Source organism: Pygocentrus nattereri, chromosome 5 (genome assembly GCF_015220715.1).
Source record: "Pygocentrus nattereri isolate fPygNat1 chromosome 5, fPygNat1.pri, whole genome shotgun sequence".
Classification (NCBI taxonomy): Eukaryota; Metazoa; Chordata; class Actinopteri; order Characiformes; family Serrasalmidae; genus Pygocentrus; species Pygocentrus nattereri.
The window spans coordinates 38,026,140-38,041,526 of NC_051215.1; the positions used below are offsets into that span (position 1 = coordinate 38,026,140).

At 39.2% G+C, this 15,387-nt stretch overlaps 1 protein-coding gene across 7 annotated transcripts in view; it reads right to left on the bottom strand.

Moving 5' to 3' along the window:
• Positions 1–15,387, bottom strand: part of zmiz1a (zinc finger, MIZ-type containing 1a) — a 149,640-nt gene that overhangs the window by 34,282 nt on the left and 99,971 nt on the right. For all 7 annotated transcript variants that reach the window (XM_037538591.1, XM_017723688.2, XM_037538593.1 and 4 more), the window contains 2 exons: positions 13,836–13,949; positions 7,359–7,464 (listed from right to left, as the gene is read on the bottom strand). In XM_037538591.1, the coding sequence (XP_037394488.1) occupies positions 7,359–7,464; positions 13,836–13,949 (220 nt within the window). The remainder of the gene's footprint in view (positions 1–7,358; positions 7,465–13,835; positions 13,950–15,387) is intronic.

Below are 15,387 nucleotides of genomic sequence, written 5' to 3' on the forward strand. Positions count from 1 at the left end.
AACCAGGAACATTCTTTACGTTTGCACTGGAGGAGGCAGTTACACCTCACGCTGCTGCAGCCTTGGAGCACTTTCCAACCCCTCTCAACCTTATGCAAAGCATGGCTAAAAAAAGCCTGACACTGAACTTTTTTTACCTCTGTAATAACCAGCTCCATCTATGGAGAGTCATGCTCCTCATAAACAAATAAGATTAAAGTGACAGTCTGGTGGAAAATCAAATGAACACAATTTTTTGTGATATTTTATTTAGATAGCACACTTTATATACTTTGTAAATACATAACTTAGCTTTAACTTATAGTACTTCTTGGCAATAAGTGAGTTTATTAGAATATATGCAAATAAAAATAAATAAAGCAAAAGCAATTATTTCATATTTTCAAAGAAGCAGTTGACTTCTTGTGAGCTAGTTTTAAGAACAAAGCCTGGATGTTTCTAAGGCGTCACCAGCCATCGCATGGATTGTTAAATTCCATCACCAGCATCCTTGATTTAACATAATGAATCAATGATACCAGGTACTGCATGATAACTACAATTAATACTGGGCTTCCATGAGAAGAGGTTTAGAAATGGTAGAAAAAAATACATTGACACCTGTAAAATCACCCCTTAGGTAATTGTATTGATGTTACTTGTAATTTTTCTACTATTAGTGGTTTTCTAAGAACATAAAACATTCTCTGCCCAGATAAATAGCTTCTTCATTGCATTTAATTTTCTCAGCTTTCTAAAACTTTTTCTACAACGAAACTTACCTAAATGTCTATTAAACCTGGCCACTAAACATAACCCTAACCTAAATGTAACCCTCACCATGGGCGAGATCCTAACCCCAATGCTGTGGAGAATCAACTAAGATTCAACAGATAGAGTTTAACACTTTAACCCTCTGTAGATAAACTATAGAGAGGTTAATGGACTATTCAAAAAAGTGACATCTAGTTTTGCTCTTTCTACAAATGTAATTGATCAGAAAAGATATATCTGGCATTGGACAGCATTGGTGTCTGTTTTTCTTTGCTTTTTTCACTACAGCTACAATGTTAATATAGCAAACAAGTAGTGGACCCTTATGTATTAGAATCTGAATGCCTAAATCATCTCGCTTGCCTCAAATCATTTTGAGTTATATTAATATGTAATGACCTCAAAACAGAACCGCTTACATGGTTTCTGACCTTGTGTGACATCCTGTCTTCTATAAATGTAACATCGACAAAAACAACAAGAGCAGCCAAATTTAAGCCTGAAGTTATCCATGTTTCTGTTTGATTTGTTCAGTTTCACAGACCTAAGGAAAATGCACAGCGTGGTAGAAGTTTTTTGCTCTTGAAATTCAGCACAGCTCAGTGAGATGTGGGAGGCATCACTCAAGGAGATGTCTGAGTGCATGAGCATGGCAACTCGCACTTTGTAAGTGAGGGCAGAGAAAATAAGGGGGAAGGCTGATGTTTTAGCCAGCTGCTATAAGGAGCGAGACCGCACTTTGTTGAATCATATCAACTTCTGTCTCACTCTCTAGAGTCCCTGTAAGCACTTGACACGCTATTTAGAATGTGCAGACCCTTACTAGAGTACCTCTCAATAGTAAATGACTTGTGGACTGGTTATCATAGACCTGAAAATGAGGCAACATAGTGGATGACAAACAAATACCTCTATTCGGCAAATCAGGTCAACATTCTTTCAAGTTACTCACATTACTCACATACACTTCCCTTATGAGAGACCAATAAAAGCTAAGTGTCTTTTTTCCTTCTTCATCTGTTAAAACCTGAGCCCGATCTGACGTATGCGGATGAGGAACCGAAGCCACAGAGAAGCCGTTGGGGTGAGTGAAGGCGGCGCGACACTTAAAGTACACTTTGAAAAAAGAAAACAAAGCATTGCTACATTTCCAGTCGCTTCTGCCTTGTGCGCTTCATGCCAAAACTAGTCGAAAGGAGACTTAAAAGCCACTTGGCCGGCAGCACACCTTGCAATTAGCCTGTCGAAACATCTCACCAAGAACAATGGTGTGCTATCTGTGTTCTTGCATGCAGGCAAAAACAGGTCTTGTGGAGATGCTTTTTTATGGAAATGTGTAAACAATGGCAGGCCGTCTGAATGGGGGTGTACGAATGAGAGACACATCCTGCCAGACAAACACATTAGCTGTCACTCTCCATACTAATGTGCTTTCTATTAAATGTCAGCGTGACATGCTCTAAGGGAAGAACAAGCTGTTGATCTAAGACAGCTGACTGCTACCGCTGACAACACAATGTTCCAATAAAAACAATGATGGTGGTAAAAACAGTACATTTTATAGATAGAAATGCAATCAGATGGCGAAATAATTTAAAAATCTCAGAAGTGTTCAGATAAAAGTCAGTGAGAAAAATTGATGTTGTAAGCGTTTAGTGCTCATAAATACTGCAGCAAAAAAGAGACAAAAGAGTGACTGCTGGATGTTAGACAAAACAATTATCTTATTGCCCTGCCGGTGGGGTGCCCAAAAAAGCCTGGGTAAGAAGTCTGCCTCTGGCATGTAAGCAGTGCAGCTCAGACTCTAGAGTACACACACACACATACACACACAAACACACACACACAAACACACACTATGGACAGATAGCTCCCATAATCACAGATTAATACAGCAGGCTAATCCTACTGACAGGGAGGTCAGCATCACATCCAGCCTGTCCCCGACAGACTACTCTTCACCTCCACACGCACCCACACCCACACACGCATGTACATACCCTTGAGGATCAGCTATTGATAGGAAATTACAGGCTTGTATACTTTTCACTGATAATGTCTTTCGTTTGTGTGAACAGCTTATCAGTCTGTCATGAAAAAGTGCACCATACTTTTCAGGCACCTGCGACGAGCCACACGTGCCACTGAGAGAGTGCTAAAACGACATCTGAGAACACAAGTAAAAGAAAGTGATGACACAATTTAAGTGAACATTTTACATTGAGTGACATTTTACATTGAGATTAAAAGTATATAGTGAGACACTGTTTTACACTTTCGCTCTCAAAATGGTATAGTGCTGATGTGCTCTACCAGCTTTTAGAATTAGCTTTTTTAGACAGTCCTGTCTATGTGTGTTCTATGTTCTTCTATGCAATTTAACCAGTTAAATATAGGCTTATTTTTCATTTAGTTGTCCTAAGTGCTATACAGCAATGCACCAATCTTGAAATTTTATCACTGATTCTGATTTCTTTATAAAAGATTTGGCTTATGGAATTTTTTTGCCTGACTTTTTTTTGTTACTTACAAATGTTTTCTGATTTATATGGCAGTGTGATGTGCAGGGTGTGTAGAGGATGAGCAGAGCAGTGTGTGTGTGTGCAGCCTAGGGCTGTTTGTCTGACTGGTCATTGATCGTGTAGTGCGGCTCTCAGCTCCAGTGTCTGGTGTCGGCCGACCCTCTGTCGCCATCCTGCCTGTCACTGCTTTTTCACTGGGAGTGCACTTTCTCGCCAAAGCCTCAACACCACATACAGTTCAGATGTGTGCATTTGTGTGAAAGCATGTGTCTTAGAAGGATCAAGTTGGGTCCACTGCCTGTTTGGGGACACATAGTTTTTACAAAATGATAGCTAATGTGCAAAATTAATAAAAGAATATTAAGTCTAGGGTTCTATGAGTTAAACAATAAGCTTATTTTGAGAAACAACAAAATCACATCAGTAAATATGTGTGGCAATGTTTATGACAGAACTACTCTTTTGGCCAAATGAGTTTAAATATGTGCTTTTAACAATACATTTACATTGTGTGCATTTAGCAGCCATTCTTATCCAGGTTGAGTTGCAATGTAATAAAACAGAAGATGAATGTAGCATTAGAAGTCTTGCCCAAGGACTTTTATTGGTGTAGTGTGGTGTGCTTGTCCAGAAAGGGAATCAAACCACAGTCCACTACATGGACAGTCTGCCACAACAGCTTGAAAAAAAATCACTGTTTAGGAAAAAGCTATGTTATTTTGATGAACATGATGCTGAGTGATGCTGGATACACCCCGATATTATGTGGCTGTCGTGACAAAATATGGAATCTCCAAAATGGTTAATTTATAGCAGAATGACAAAAATGTCTTTAATTTAATTTTTAATGTATGTTAGTGTAGCAACATAAAGAGAAGCTGAGCTGTTATTACATTATTTAACTTTGGAGCATTTTATTGGTCCTTTCATCATGAAATGTTCACATGATGTGAAAGACAGCTTGCATCATTAAATACAAAAAACTGTTAGAGGGTTTTGTTGAAGTGAAGTTTTGAAGGTTTTTAGAATGATATATTTCAGGTTTTGACAGCAATGACTAGGAATTTTATATCAATCTTGGACTTAAAGTAACAGAGAAAATATTACATTATACATTAAATATTACATTACATTAAATATTACAATATTATTTGATGGGTGATGTAGACAAAGAGGTGGACTGAGAGAGACAGAGAGAGAGAGAGAGAGAGAGAGAGAGAGAGAGAGATGAGAAGGAAATAAGTAAGAAAGAGAGAGGACAGGAGGAAGCCAAGGCCCAGACAGAGCGTGTTTTTAAGTGTTTGCGCTGCCACTGTCGTCTCCCAGTCTGGGGCAGCAGACGCCCTTGTGACAGAGCTGAGATGGATGCCTTCGTGATGGACTGAGAGTGAAGAAGCTTCAGCCGTATCTGCTTCCAGCCATTTCTTTATCGTCTACTCTTTCAAACACACTCCCTGTGGAGGGTCTCATTATATGAGGACACAAAGACATCACTGCTTTTAAAGATTACAAAACATGCCATACAACTTCTCTGAGATTAATCAGGTACACGAATACCATCTTCATCAATAAATGTCAAATATTATCTCCTCCTGTGCTATACACTGCTTAGCGTCTACAGATGGACAAGAGAAACAATCACTCTTTCTGGGAGCCTCCCAGTGTCCGGCAGTAACCATGGTAATCGGTGCTACTCTAAAACATCCGTTTATCTTCATTCCTAACAGCTCGCCATGTCAGGCCTTTTCCAAATGAAGTACGCACGCACGCCTCAACCCCAGAGCTCTCTGGCCATCTATCTCTGTTGTGCTGATGCCCATTTGCACTTCACTTTGACAAATGTACAAGAACAGGACACTTCAGGAGAGCTGGGCTGAGCAGGTCAGGGTTTCAGGCAGGGCTGTTTACAAAAGGACGCTGCTCTGCAGACGTTTATTTGCTTTGAACAGCGACTAAAAATCAAACCTCAATAACTTTTTGATGAATTATGTATTTCTGATGTGATTGTTTAGCGTGCATGGTCCTGCTGAGAGCCGAATAGCTAAAAGTGGCAGCGGTGTGTAAAGCCTCAGAGAGTTACAACATCCTCTTCTGTAAACATGAGTGAGTGGTGAAGAGATCTTTAATAAAAAGTGATGCTGCATGCACAGACAAGCCTACAGTCTGCTCAGGTCCATGATTATAAGACTTTCCCTCCTGTTACCTCGCATTTAACCCTTAGAAGTTGTAGGCATTGCTGGTGATAGCAAAAGCATAATTTAATATTAATTATTTCTCACTCATACAGTAATTTGCAGAAATCAGAGCCAAATTATTTGTTTAATTTCACATCAAATCAGCCATTTAGTACAAGTTATTCATTTTTCAGCATAAAAAATGGAAAACATGTAACAGAAAATTACACTGAAGCCTCAACAACTAAATTTAATATCCTTTTTTCAGTATATGGTGTGTCCACTCTTTGTCTTATAACAGTTTACATACTTTTTAGGAAGCTTACCTTGTTTTTCAAAGAAATCTGCACCTTCGAAGTTGATTACAGTCTGTGCTTCTTATGATCCAACTAATGTAAGTTACAAATTTAGACTGATCAACCTATAAAACTTTTAAAAGGTTCTTGACTAGTTCTTTTTTGTTTGTTTCCTTTTCTCAGTAACAGCTTCTTGACAGCAACACATCCTTTCAGACTCATAGTACTGAGCTGTCTTCTCACAGTGGAAGATGGACAGAAACACCTTTGGATTTTTTTCAGATCTGAAGTAAGAGTGGATCTTGATTTTCTCCTGTCTTTCATAGATGAAAGCGTTAAGTACTGTTTATCTGGTGGCGACAGGTTTGATGGTCTATGAAGGTCATTCTCAGGAAACAGCTATTTTTTCTCATTGTGCAAATAAACAAAACTCTGTTGAAGCTCTATATGGTGCTCTAATTCTTAATTTTTTAATTGCATTTTTACCATGATGTGTCCACATATCTGTTCCTCATTACAGATATTTATCATTATTTTGTCTTTTACCGTAACAAAAATTGGGTTCATTACTGTCACAGTAGTGTATTACTTTTAACTGTTGAAGTTTAATTGTCTATTTAAACTCCAAGGCAGTGAACCAAACAATAAAATGTGGCGCAAATAAAATGGCAAATCTCACTGGCCGTCAGTGCATTGCAGACAGAATTATAAAATACCATTTTTTAAAGTAAATATACAACATGCTTTAACTATGTTTTTAAAACTTTAAAATATGTAGTCCAACAACAGTATACAGACAATAAAAGCTGGAAAATAAAACATTATCCTTAATTTTTATTGTGTTGCAGTAATCCAGTCACTTAAACTTGGAAATATCATTAAAAGTAAATTTAGCATCCATTGAATTACTCTGCATCATGTTTAATTATTCAACCAGGTGTCATTGTTTGTATATACAAAAAAAGGAAAAGTTTTAGTAATTTTATTTTGGGTATCAATATTGTTCATGCTTGTGATAACATCTAGACAGCTGCTGGAGTGCCACTTTCTCTCTATCTTTCAACGTTTTTTAAACCCCAGTCCCCTTTCTTATGCAAGTGTGTCTTTGTAGAAATATTTCTTTATCTCCTAGATACATAAAAAAAAACACATGAAAAAGAAATCTGCGGGGCAGCTAAGGTTTGTTTAGGCAGTTGCTTGTGTGAACGTTTACACCTCTTCAAAGAGGAACATAATGTCAGCGACTTCCGGGAACAGCTTTTGTTGGGAGGACACAGCTGTAACTCATTGGTGTTAAGATGTTAAAGTGGTAGTAGGGTACACAAGAGTAAAGAGTGAACAAATTAAATACTGAGAAATTTGATATATTTTCCTTACATGGAAAAAATGACCTGTTGATACAGAATGTAAATTAAATGTAAATCTAATTCTGTACCCGACTATATAATTAGCTGAATTATGTTATTACTTTAAATAGTGCAGGCAACACCAACGCCAGCCTTCTAAGGGTTAAAGGAAGGATACATTGCAGTAGGAGTGCTGCTCCTGTTGCGCTGCGAAGGATGGAGGGAGAGGGCGATGTAGCAAGAGAGTAAGAGCAGGAGGGGACTCACCTGCTGACTTTGGAGTGAACTTGTCACGATTGGCTGCACACACAGCCAGGAGCCGGTAGCCCAGATCCAGGTCAAAACCCTGTTGTGCCGCAACACGACTCACCACCTGTAAGGACACAGGAGAGTGTTAGAACTGTTTTTATAAGGGTGCTTGTGTGTGTGAGTCTCTCCCAGTGCCTCAATTCAGGCACTCTGTACTGTATTCATATTTCATGCACTTTGCATGCAGTGCCTGGATTTTTATACAGTAGTAACCTTAAATGGAAAACATTTTGTGCACTGCATGGAACCTCACATCACTGAATCACATCTGAACGGCTTCCACACAAATAACCACTCATTTTGAAATATAAACTGTTAGGTCTAAAGTTTTCCTTCCTAATTTGTGTTGTCAGTCTTACTTGGTGTGTCAGTGATTTTGAAATTTTGTTTTGGTTCCTCCCCTCCTGTTAAATACAACTGCTGTTGCCACTGGGTGTAAAGTTTCTGACACAGTCATATTCATTATCCAGGCATGAAAACCAAAACAGCCATATATGCATAAATGTTTTAAGAATGCAGAAAGGTATATGAACATTTCTTTAGTGATAAAACCATTAATTTGCCTGCAAAAACTGTGTCCAACTGCATATGGCAACTGCATTTTATCATTTCAAATAAAACCCACAGCAACTAAGCTGGTTTCATTTATGAAAAATTTTAACCTCCCACAGTCTGTTTGATTGTTTTATTCTCTAAGTTATTGTGTATAAATACTGAATGATACAAACACTTTGAGAGTGCTTCAGAGGCCCAGCTTTGCCCTGTGATCCCTGCCCAAAAAAAAGAAGCGCAGACAGCAACAGAATGGAATGTGATCAAACAAAAAAAACAATATGCCACACCACACAAAAAGCCTACAGTTCCCCCAAAATTACTTTTATATTGCAGTAATGCAAAAAATAAATGACTAACTAAATAAATGCATAAATGAATGAATGAAAAATTAATTACTGTACGTACACTACATCCTGCATATTCCAGTGTAAGCACACTACTAAAAGTGGCTAATACCCTAAGAAAGAACTCAGTTTGAGGCAACTTGCACTCAGCACACACAGTGGAAGTGAAGGAGTCATTAGAGGCCACTGTAGCTGTAATTTTGAAAATGGCACATGTTCCACGCAAGACTGTGAAACAGTGGCAGTGCTATGACTTTATAATTTTATCACTGGTCCACCCAAAGTGACTGCTTAAGCTTTCTTTCAATAATCTGATCTTATGAATAAATAAATTGAAACACAACTGAAAATGCACTCACCGAATGTTTGAGATACTGAAAATTTAATTTTGACATAATCAGTCAAAATTTCAGTTTAACCAATAACTATAACTGTGAGCTGTTCGCTATGCATTGCTTGCTCCCAAGCCACCAAGAACATACTCTTAGGCATACCAGTTTTTAGCACTGAATCCAGGCATTTATCATGAAAATGGAAGATGCTTCTGAATTTATGAGAATACATGTATTGACTTCTACATTGGCATCTTTAGATCGATTTAGGAATTGGTAGCGTATGAACACGTCTTGGTTTAAGCATTAAAGCAGTGCACAACATAGGATTACATGAATACACTGACTATGGTTTTCCAAATCTAAACACGTCAATCATCAACCAGCTCAACATAACATAAATTACATAAGTGCCAGAAATAGCTTATTAATGTTACTCTGTTCGTTACTGTTCCTGTGTGCAAATCATGAGTTAGGATGATTTTTTATTTCCATTTTAAAATGCAGGTGCAATATAATCACATGTGGGACTTTAGTTTATATTGCCCTGAAAAAAACCCAGGCACTAGGCTGTGAAGTACATACAGCGTACATACACTGTATGAACAGACTGCTCAAAGTGAGACACAATTGAGTGCAATTCTCCACACTTCATTTTCTTCTGGTTCTATTACATCATCCAGGTACTAACCGTATGAAACATCCTCATGCCTAGCGTGAACACACTACTTGCACTAAAACTGGTTACTAAACTGTGGAAGCACTTGATTTTAAGACACAGCTTCTGTGTCCACCTGGACATACAGACGTGTGAGAAGAAAAACCTCTTCCATGACAGAACTATGCACTCAGACATATACAGCCGAGCTGTTGGAGAGGACACTGTAGTGAACTCCTCTAAACTCACTGCTTAGCACCAGGCCTTCTGAATTTTTCAGGGTCTACATAAGATATGTGCAATTAAGCTTCCTTGAAATTCTACTCCAGATCCCCATGAGAGCAGCCTGAACCGGCAATGTACTAAGCACCACACCCACTGCACTGCTCCTCTCTTCCTCATACACAAAATATCTCTCTACAAACTACTCATAGTGGAGCAATTTCCTCATTCTAATGCAATCATATGAAATATTTATCCACATGCATGAATAATGCATTCTAAAAGAAAACAGCCACCTCCACTGATGTGGTACAGTGTTAAGGCTGTGTTGGTATTCGCACGGCAGGACTGATGGATTTTCCCTGGAGATTTGGGAGACTGTTGCACAGACGGAGACTGTTTGTTCTCTGAATGTTCTGTTCTGCAGAGACCTGAGCCTAGACTTGGCCCACTGAACTCCAAATTCAATCCTCTTTCAGAACAGGCCTTGATCTACAGCACAAAAAAAAAAGCTTGGAAATAAGCCCAAAAGTTAGAGTGCAATATGAAAGGCAGAGCATGGAGAACACATCCGCCTCCACAACAGGGTTCGGTCAAAGACGGTTTTCTTACAAGAATGTTAAAAAAGACACATCTATCATTGACTGCTCCAGTGCACGACATTGGACTATGACTGTTACAGCTTTCTTTATAAAACAAATATTGCTGTTTGTTTGACATTCCCAACGAAAGCAAGACTTAGGGCTGGTGACTTTTATCTACATTGATCATGCATCAAATCAAATCACTGTAAAGACTGAAAACACAATACTTGTGGAACAGCAAGAAGATTTAGACTACAGATAACATAAAGTAGATTATAAACCACAGCGTATGCAACATGGTGGAGTAAATCTTCTTAACTATATTTTTCTCAGACGAACTCTTTAATATTTGCTGAATATTTATTTAATATTCATTTATGTCAGTGTTGCAAAAGAAACCACTACCAGTGCTAGAGAAAAAATATACTGCAGTAAAAGTGACAATCTGACCTGCATAGACAGCTTTTAATTCACGGTTTAATAATCAAATAATTCACTGATGGCTTAACAGGATGAGTAGCATCTCTTATAATGAAAACCCAGAGACATTTTTTATCCTGCAGTTTGCAGGGTTTTGGACAAGCAGAAATGCAGAGTTCCTGCCAAACTTTAATTTCCCTTCTGCAACTGCATCTGCCAAGTGTATGAACCAGGCACGGTGCCACACAGGCTAGCATAGATTCAAATGGGCTTTAGAAATGTTCCCTCTCATAAGCCTTTTCCTCATAATCTCTTTTCTCAGAATGCTGGCCCAAAATATTATGTGATTCCACAGCAAAATTTCAGGTCACTGAACCAAGCAAATCCTAGTTTACAGTTTTGCCATGTAGCTAGACGGTAAGGGCAACTCTACAATAGCACAAACAGCTCGGCAGAGGAAGACAGAGCCACAAAGAAAATATCCAATATATTCCCTTTAAGACACCGAGAGCGAAAACACGACCAATCTTTCGGCTCATAGCGCTGCAGATATGCACGGGTTGACAGGAAAAGACTGTGAAACAGTGCACTTCCAGATAGCTGTCGTTGGTAAAGCTACTGACAGGCTGGATATGTCATTTATCATTTGGCAGAGTGCTGAGCGTGTGAGGTTGGAAGACAATTGAGGTGCGTCTGCGCATGCTGGGGAGGAGGCGACAGAGAGCTACCTGCTGCCCCTGGGGCCTGGTGTGTAAGATACGTCCGCATCTGTCAGCCAACGTTCTTATCAGCTCCTCGCTTTCATCTCCCCATCACCCTGACCAGTGCTGAGGGCCATGGGGGAGGGGCATGGGATTGGTCATTAATGCTCCAATTCACTATGGGGGCTGAACCCAAAGAAACACCCAATACACAATATACCATGCTAAGGATGTCCTGATGTAGTCTGACAGATCAGAATTGGATTGTTGGACTGTTTCAATGAATCAGTATGAGTTATATCAAGCATGATCAAATTCCTGTCCTTTGTTAAGGCTCTTTTTCTTAGTTTAGGTCTATTTATGCCACTGCAAAGATGACATAAACGTTCATTATCCACTTGCAGCTGTGAAGCAAAGTTAACAAGAAGTTTATGCGTCTGCAGTGTGGAGCTGTTTAAAAGTGGAAAATTAAAACAGCTCTACAACCACTCCTTATAGCTGCAGTGCTGAGTGTCTTTACTGCAAGACCTGCTTTTTTATTATACACTTAGTGGTAAGAGCAACAGCCCATTCAAAGCTGAGAAAGCTATAGTTTGTACATGTTAGACAAATCATATAATGGTTATTTGAACAAGTTTTAAAAACTTAGCATATTACTTTACATTGGGGCACACTATATATTAATGTAACTTTAATGTGGCAAATAATGGGCAGCACAGAATAGGCTGCTTGGAATTATTTGCTCTAAAATATGTGAAGTATGCTTGTATTATCTACAATTCAAAAACGCAAAATTATATTTATTTATATTTTTCAGATGCTGCAGCGGTAGATATTCAGTATTAAACAATGCCATTTGGGATAAGGAGCAAATGAAACTTTAAAAGGAATTCTCCTCATTTTTCAAGATTTCTGAATAATAAACTAAGCTATTCAGAGTGGTTTGAAGTGAAAGGCTCCATTCTAAAGAAATGTACTGGGTCAGAATTGTTCACAATGGTGGTGAAAGGAGCTAGATATTCAAAGTGTTTAATGTCTCTAATAGGTATCTTACAAAAAGCTATTACAGGACATGGTTACAAATACCCCCCGTGACCCTGACGGAGAAGCGGCTTAGAAAATGGATGGATGGATGGATGGATGGATGGATGGATGGGTTACAAATACCCTGCCTGGTGCCAGAGACATTGTTTTGTGATAGATTTCAGTTCAAATTCTGGCCAAAAATGTGGAAGGGACATCCATGGCTTTGTAGAGCACAATATTAACAATAAAATCACATATTTTTCCATATTTACCACTATTGTACCATTATCAACAATAAACATTAAAACTTGTGTAACACATGTAACTCAGAAGGTTTGTGTACTTTCACTGGTTGTTTTGGATATAAATATGGCCATACATACCCAGAATATGGAAAGTACTGCTATAGCACAGAGTTAAAATTTGACAGAATCCTTGACCGCTGTGCTATGGGTGGTCTTGTCAGCAGATCAAAGCCACAGCAATCTTCATCCTCTACTTCAAGTTCACACTTGCTTTGACACTCATTTACAATCTCGCTCGTCATCTTCATTGTGCGCTCCTTTGATGACACATGGTGGACTCACTACAACTATGCACAAAAATCCTGCTTCTAAGTTCCTGTCTTTGAATTTTTCTGCTTGTAAGCAAATATCAAAATAGGCATTGGGAAAGAGATCAGAGATGGAATTTGCTCTGTATGTGAACTCTTGATATCAGCATTTACAGTAATTAATTAAATGGCAAAAGGCTATAAGAGGGTTCAAAGAGTGGCTGAATTCTTGAGGGGTTTAATCGGGGCTTTAAGGGGTTTAAGGCCTTATTTAAAGTATAATGATTATTTTGTCGTTTACTCAATGCTCCTTCAGTTTGCCATTAAGTCCCGTAATCTCTCGCCATAAGCTGAAGATTCATCTAGGGTATTTCCTCCAGCTGCTCTTAGAAAAAAAAGAAAGACAGAAAAAAAGAAACAAAAAAGCCTCTGTTCAATCAGTGAACAGCTGTTGATAAGGCATTAATTTTCCAATGTTTTTCAGTAAATCATTATGTGAATAATTGAGATTGCTCACAGGTTCTGTGGTGAAAATCAATAGAGAGGATGGCCTTACAGCCACCCAAAACGGCCACTCTTTGAGGCCAGTACAAGGCTGGAGGTGCCGGTCACTGGCCTCCTGCCATAATCGATGAGGAGCTGTAGCAGAGGCTGGGAGGGGTGACTGCTTCTGCCTGACCTGTGCTTAAGTACCAGTGTCTTATCAGAGCAAAGGGGAGAGGGACAGAATGGAGAGAAATGGAGTGTGTGTGTATGTGTGTGTGGGTGTGTGTGTGTGAGAGGGGGCAGGGTGAGACAAAGACAGAGAAACAGACACTGAGAAACAGAGAAAAGTAAAAAGGGCAATGGGGAGTTAGAGAGAGAGGACAGTCAGAGAGAGCAAGAGAGAGAGAGAGAGAGAGAGAGAGAGAGAGAGTGAGACAGTGGACAGAGATGAGAGGGAGAGAAATGAGCAGAAGGCTATGTGAAGCGTGACTTTTGCTTTAACCTCAGTCGTTGGCCCTGACAGGGGGACAGAAGAGGAGCAGCTGCTGTCTTACCGTCAGACATCCCATCAGACTCTGCTCAAAGGGCCTCTGGAAGGCTCGTGGGTCACCACACCAGTCCAGCAGCTCCGTGGCCGCTGTCTGGAAATTGGCCGGGTTCTGTAAGTGCTGCGGGAGGGGAAAAAGAAAGCAAGTTTAACTTTAATTTAAAGTTAAATGATGGCGTATTAGCTTCCATTACTTGTGAATGACATTAGCCCCACAGTAGTAATGCATGATTCCAGGTTTTCTCGACTCCTGATGCTGGAATCAACAGAATTGACTCCTTGACATAGCTTAATTTTGATCAAGACAGTACCAGAGCAATTGATAAAGGGATATATCAGAGATAAAATCCTCTTAAATGTAGTTCAACCAGTTTCTGAGTTGTTACAGATCATAGTGACAGGATGAAAAACCCACAAAGCATTAGAATGTACATATTCCACCGGAACCTGGATGTGCCCCAGATGGAATCTAGGCTACATTATAGAACACATTCTCACCTGTAAATAAATGATCAGGTAGTATGTTAAATGGTTTTCTCGCAATGACAATGAGGCAGTGCTAAAAGGAGACTGCATGAGAACAATGTAAACAGGCTATAGGATATGGGGAACTTCCAACAGAAAAATGGACATATTTGCTTATATAAGGGAATATATATACACACATGCAGTTTGTGCTTGAAGTGGCTGATGTGCAGCACTGGCATGGCACAAAGCTTGGATATTAAATAAACTTGCACTACTCAAACTCCTTCCTGCATTACGCCTCCGTCAGAATGTCATTCAAGTTAACCACAATCAAGAAGCACAGCTTCCACAGAGTCGATTCCACATATTTAGACTCTCACGGTCATTGGCTGAGTCAACCTGAACTCCCAGACATGTCAGCATTGAAGAATCAACTCTTTTACAATTGACTTCCTATCATAACTCCACTGCAAAATTAAAGAAGGAAACTTCAGGCAACAAAATGTCTTGGTGGGTTGACTACAGTTGGGGTAAGGAGAACTTTTTTACAACATTTAGATCTACAGTTAAAGACAGTTACAGTAATATAGCGACTGATTCAGATGTTTTGAGGTTTTCTTGCTGATTTATTCTCACCACAGATTTATGTTCAGCAAAGTATTCAGCTGCTGATATATTTCACTGAATGCTGACAGGCAACCATCTTACAACACAGTGTTAAAACTTGGTCTCTGCACATCTGTTCAGGTATGAGATGCCAATGAGATCTTGCTCTGAACTGAAGCCAAATCATCTTATGGGAACACAAAGAGCTTAGTGTATCTAGGCCCTTACCTCAAAAGAGATACTAGGATTACAGCAGAATTTAACTTCTTTCTATCGATTCATCCCTGATCACTGTGTATTTCCTGCTGAATTTGACCTTCCCAGAAACATGAGATTTATTTGTGATGAACGGTATTTTAAGTGAGGAGTCTCTATCATATTAAGCCTTAGTCTGCCATCCTTTGTCTCTGCTTTGCTTCTTCTGCATCTGCACGACCTTGCGAAGATCCGGTCACTAAAACCCGTGGCCTCCTGGCTGGAGCACA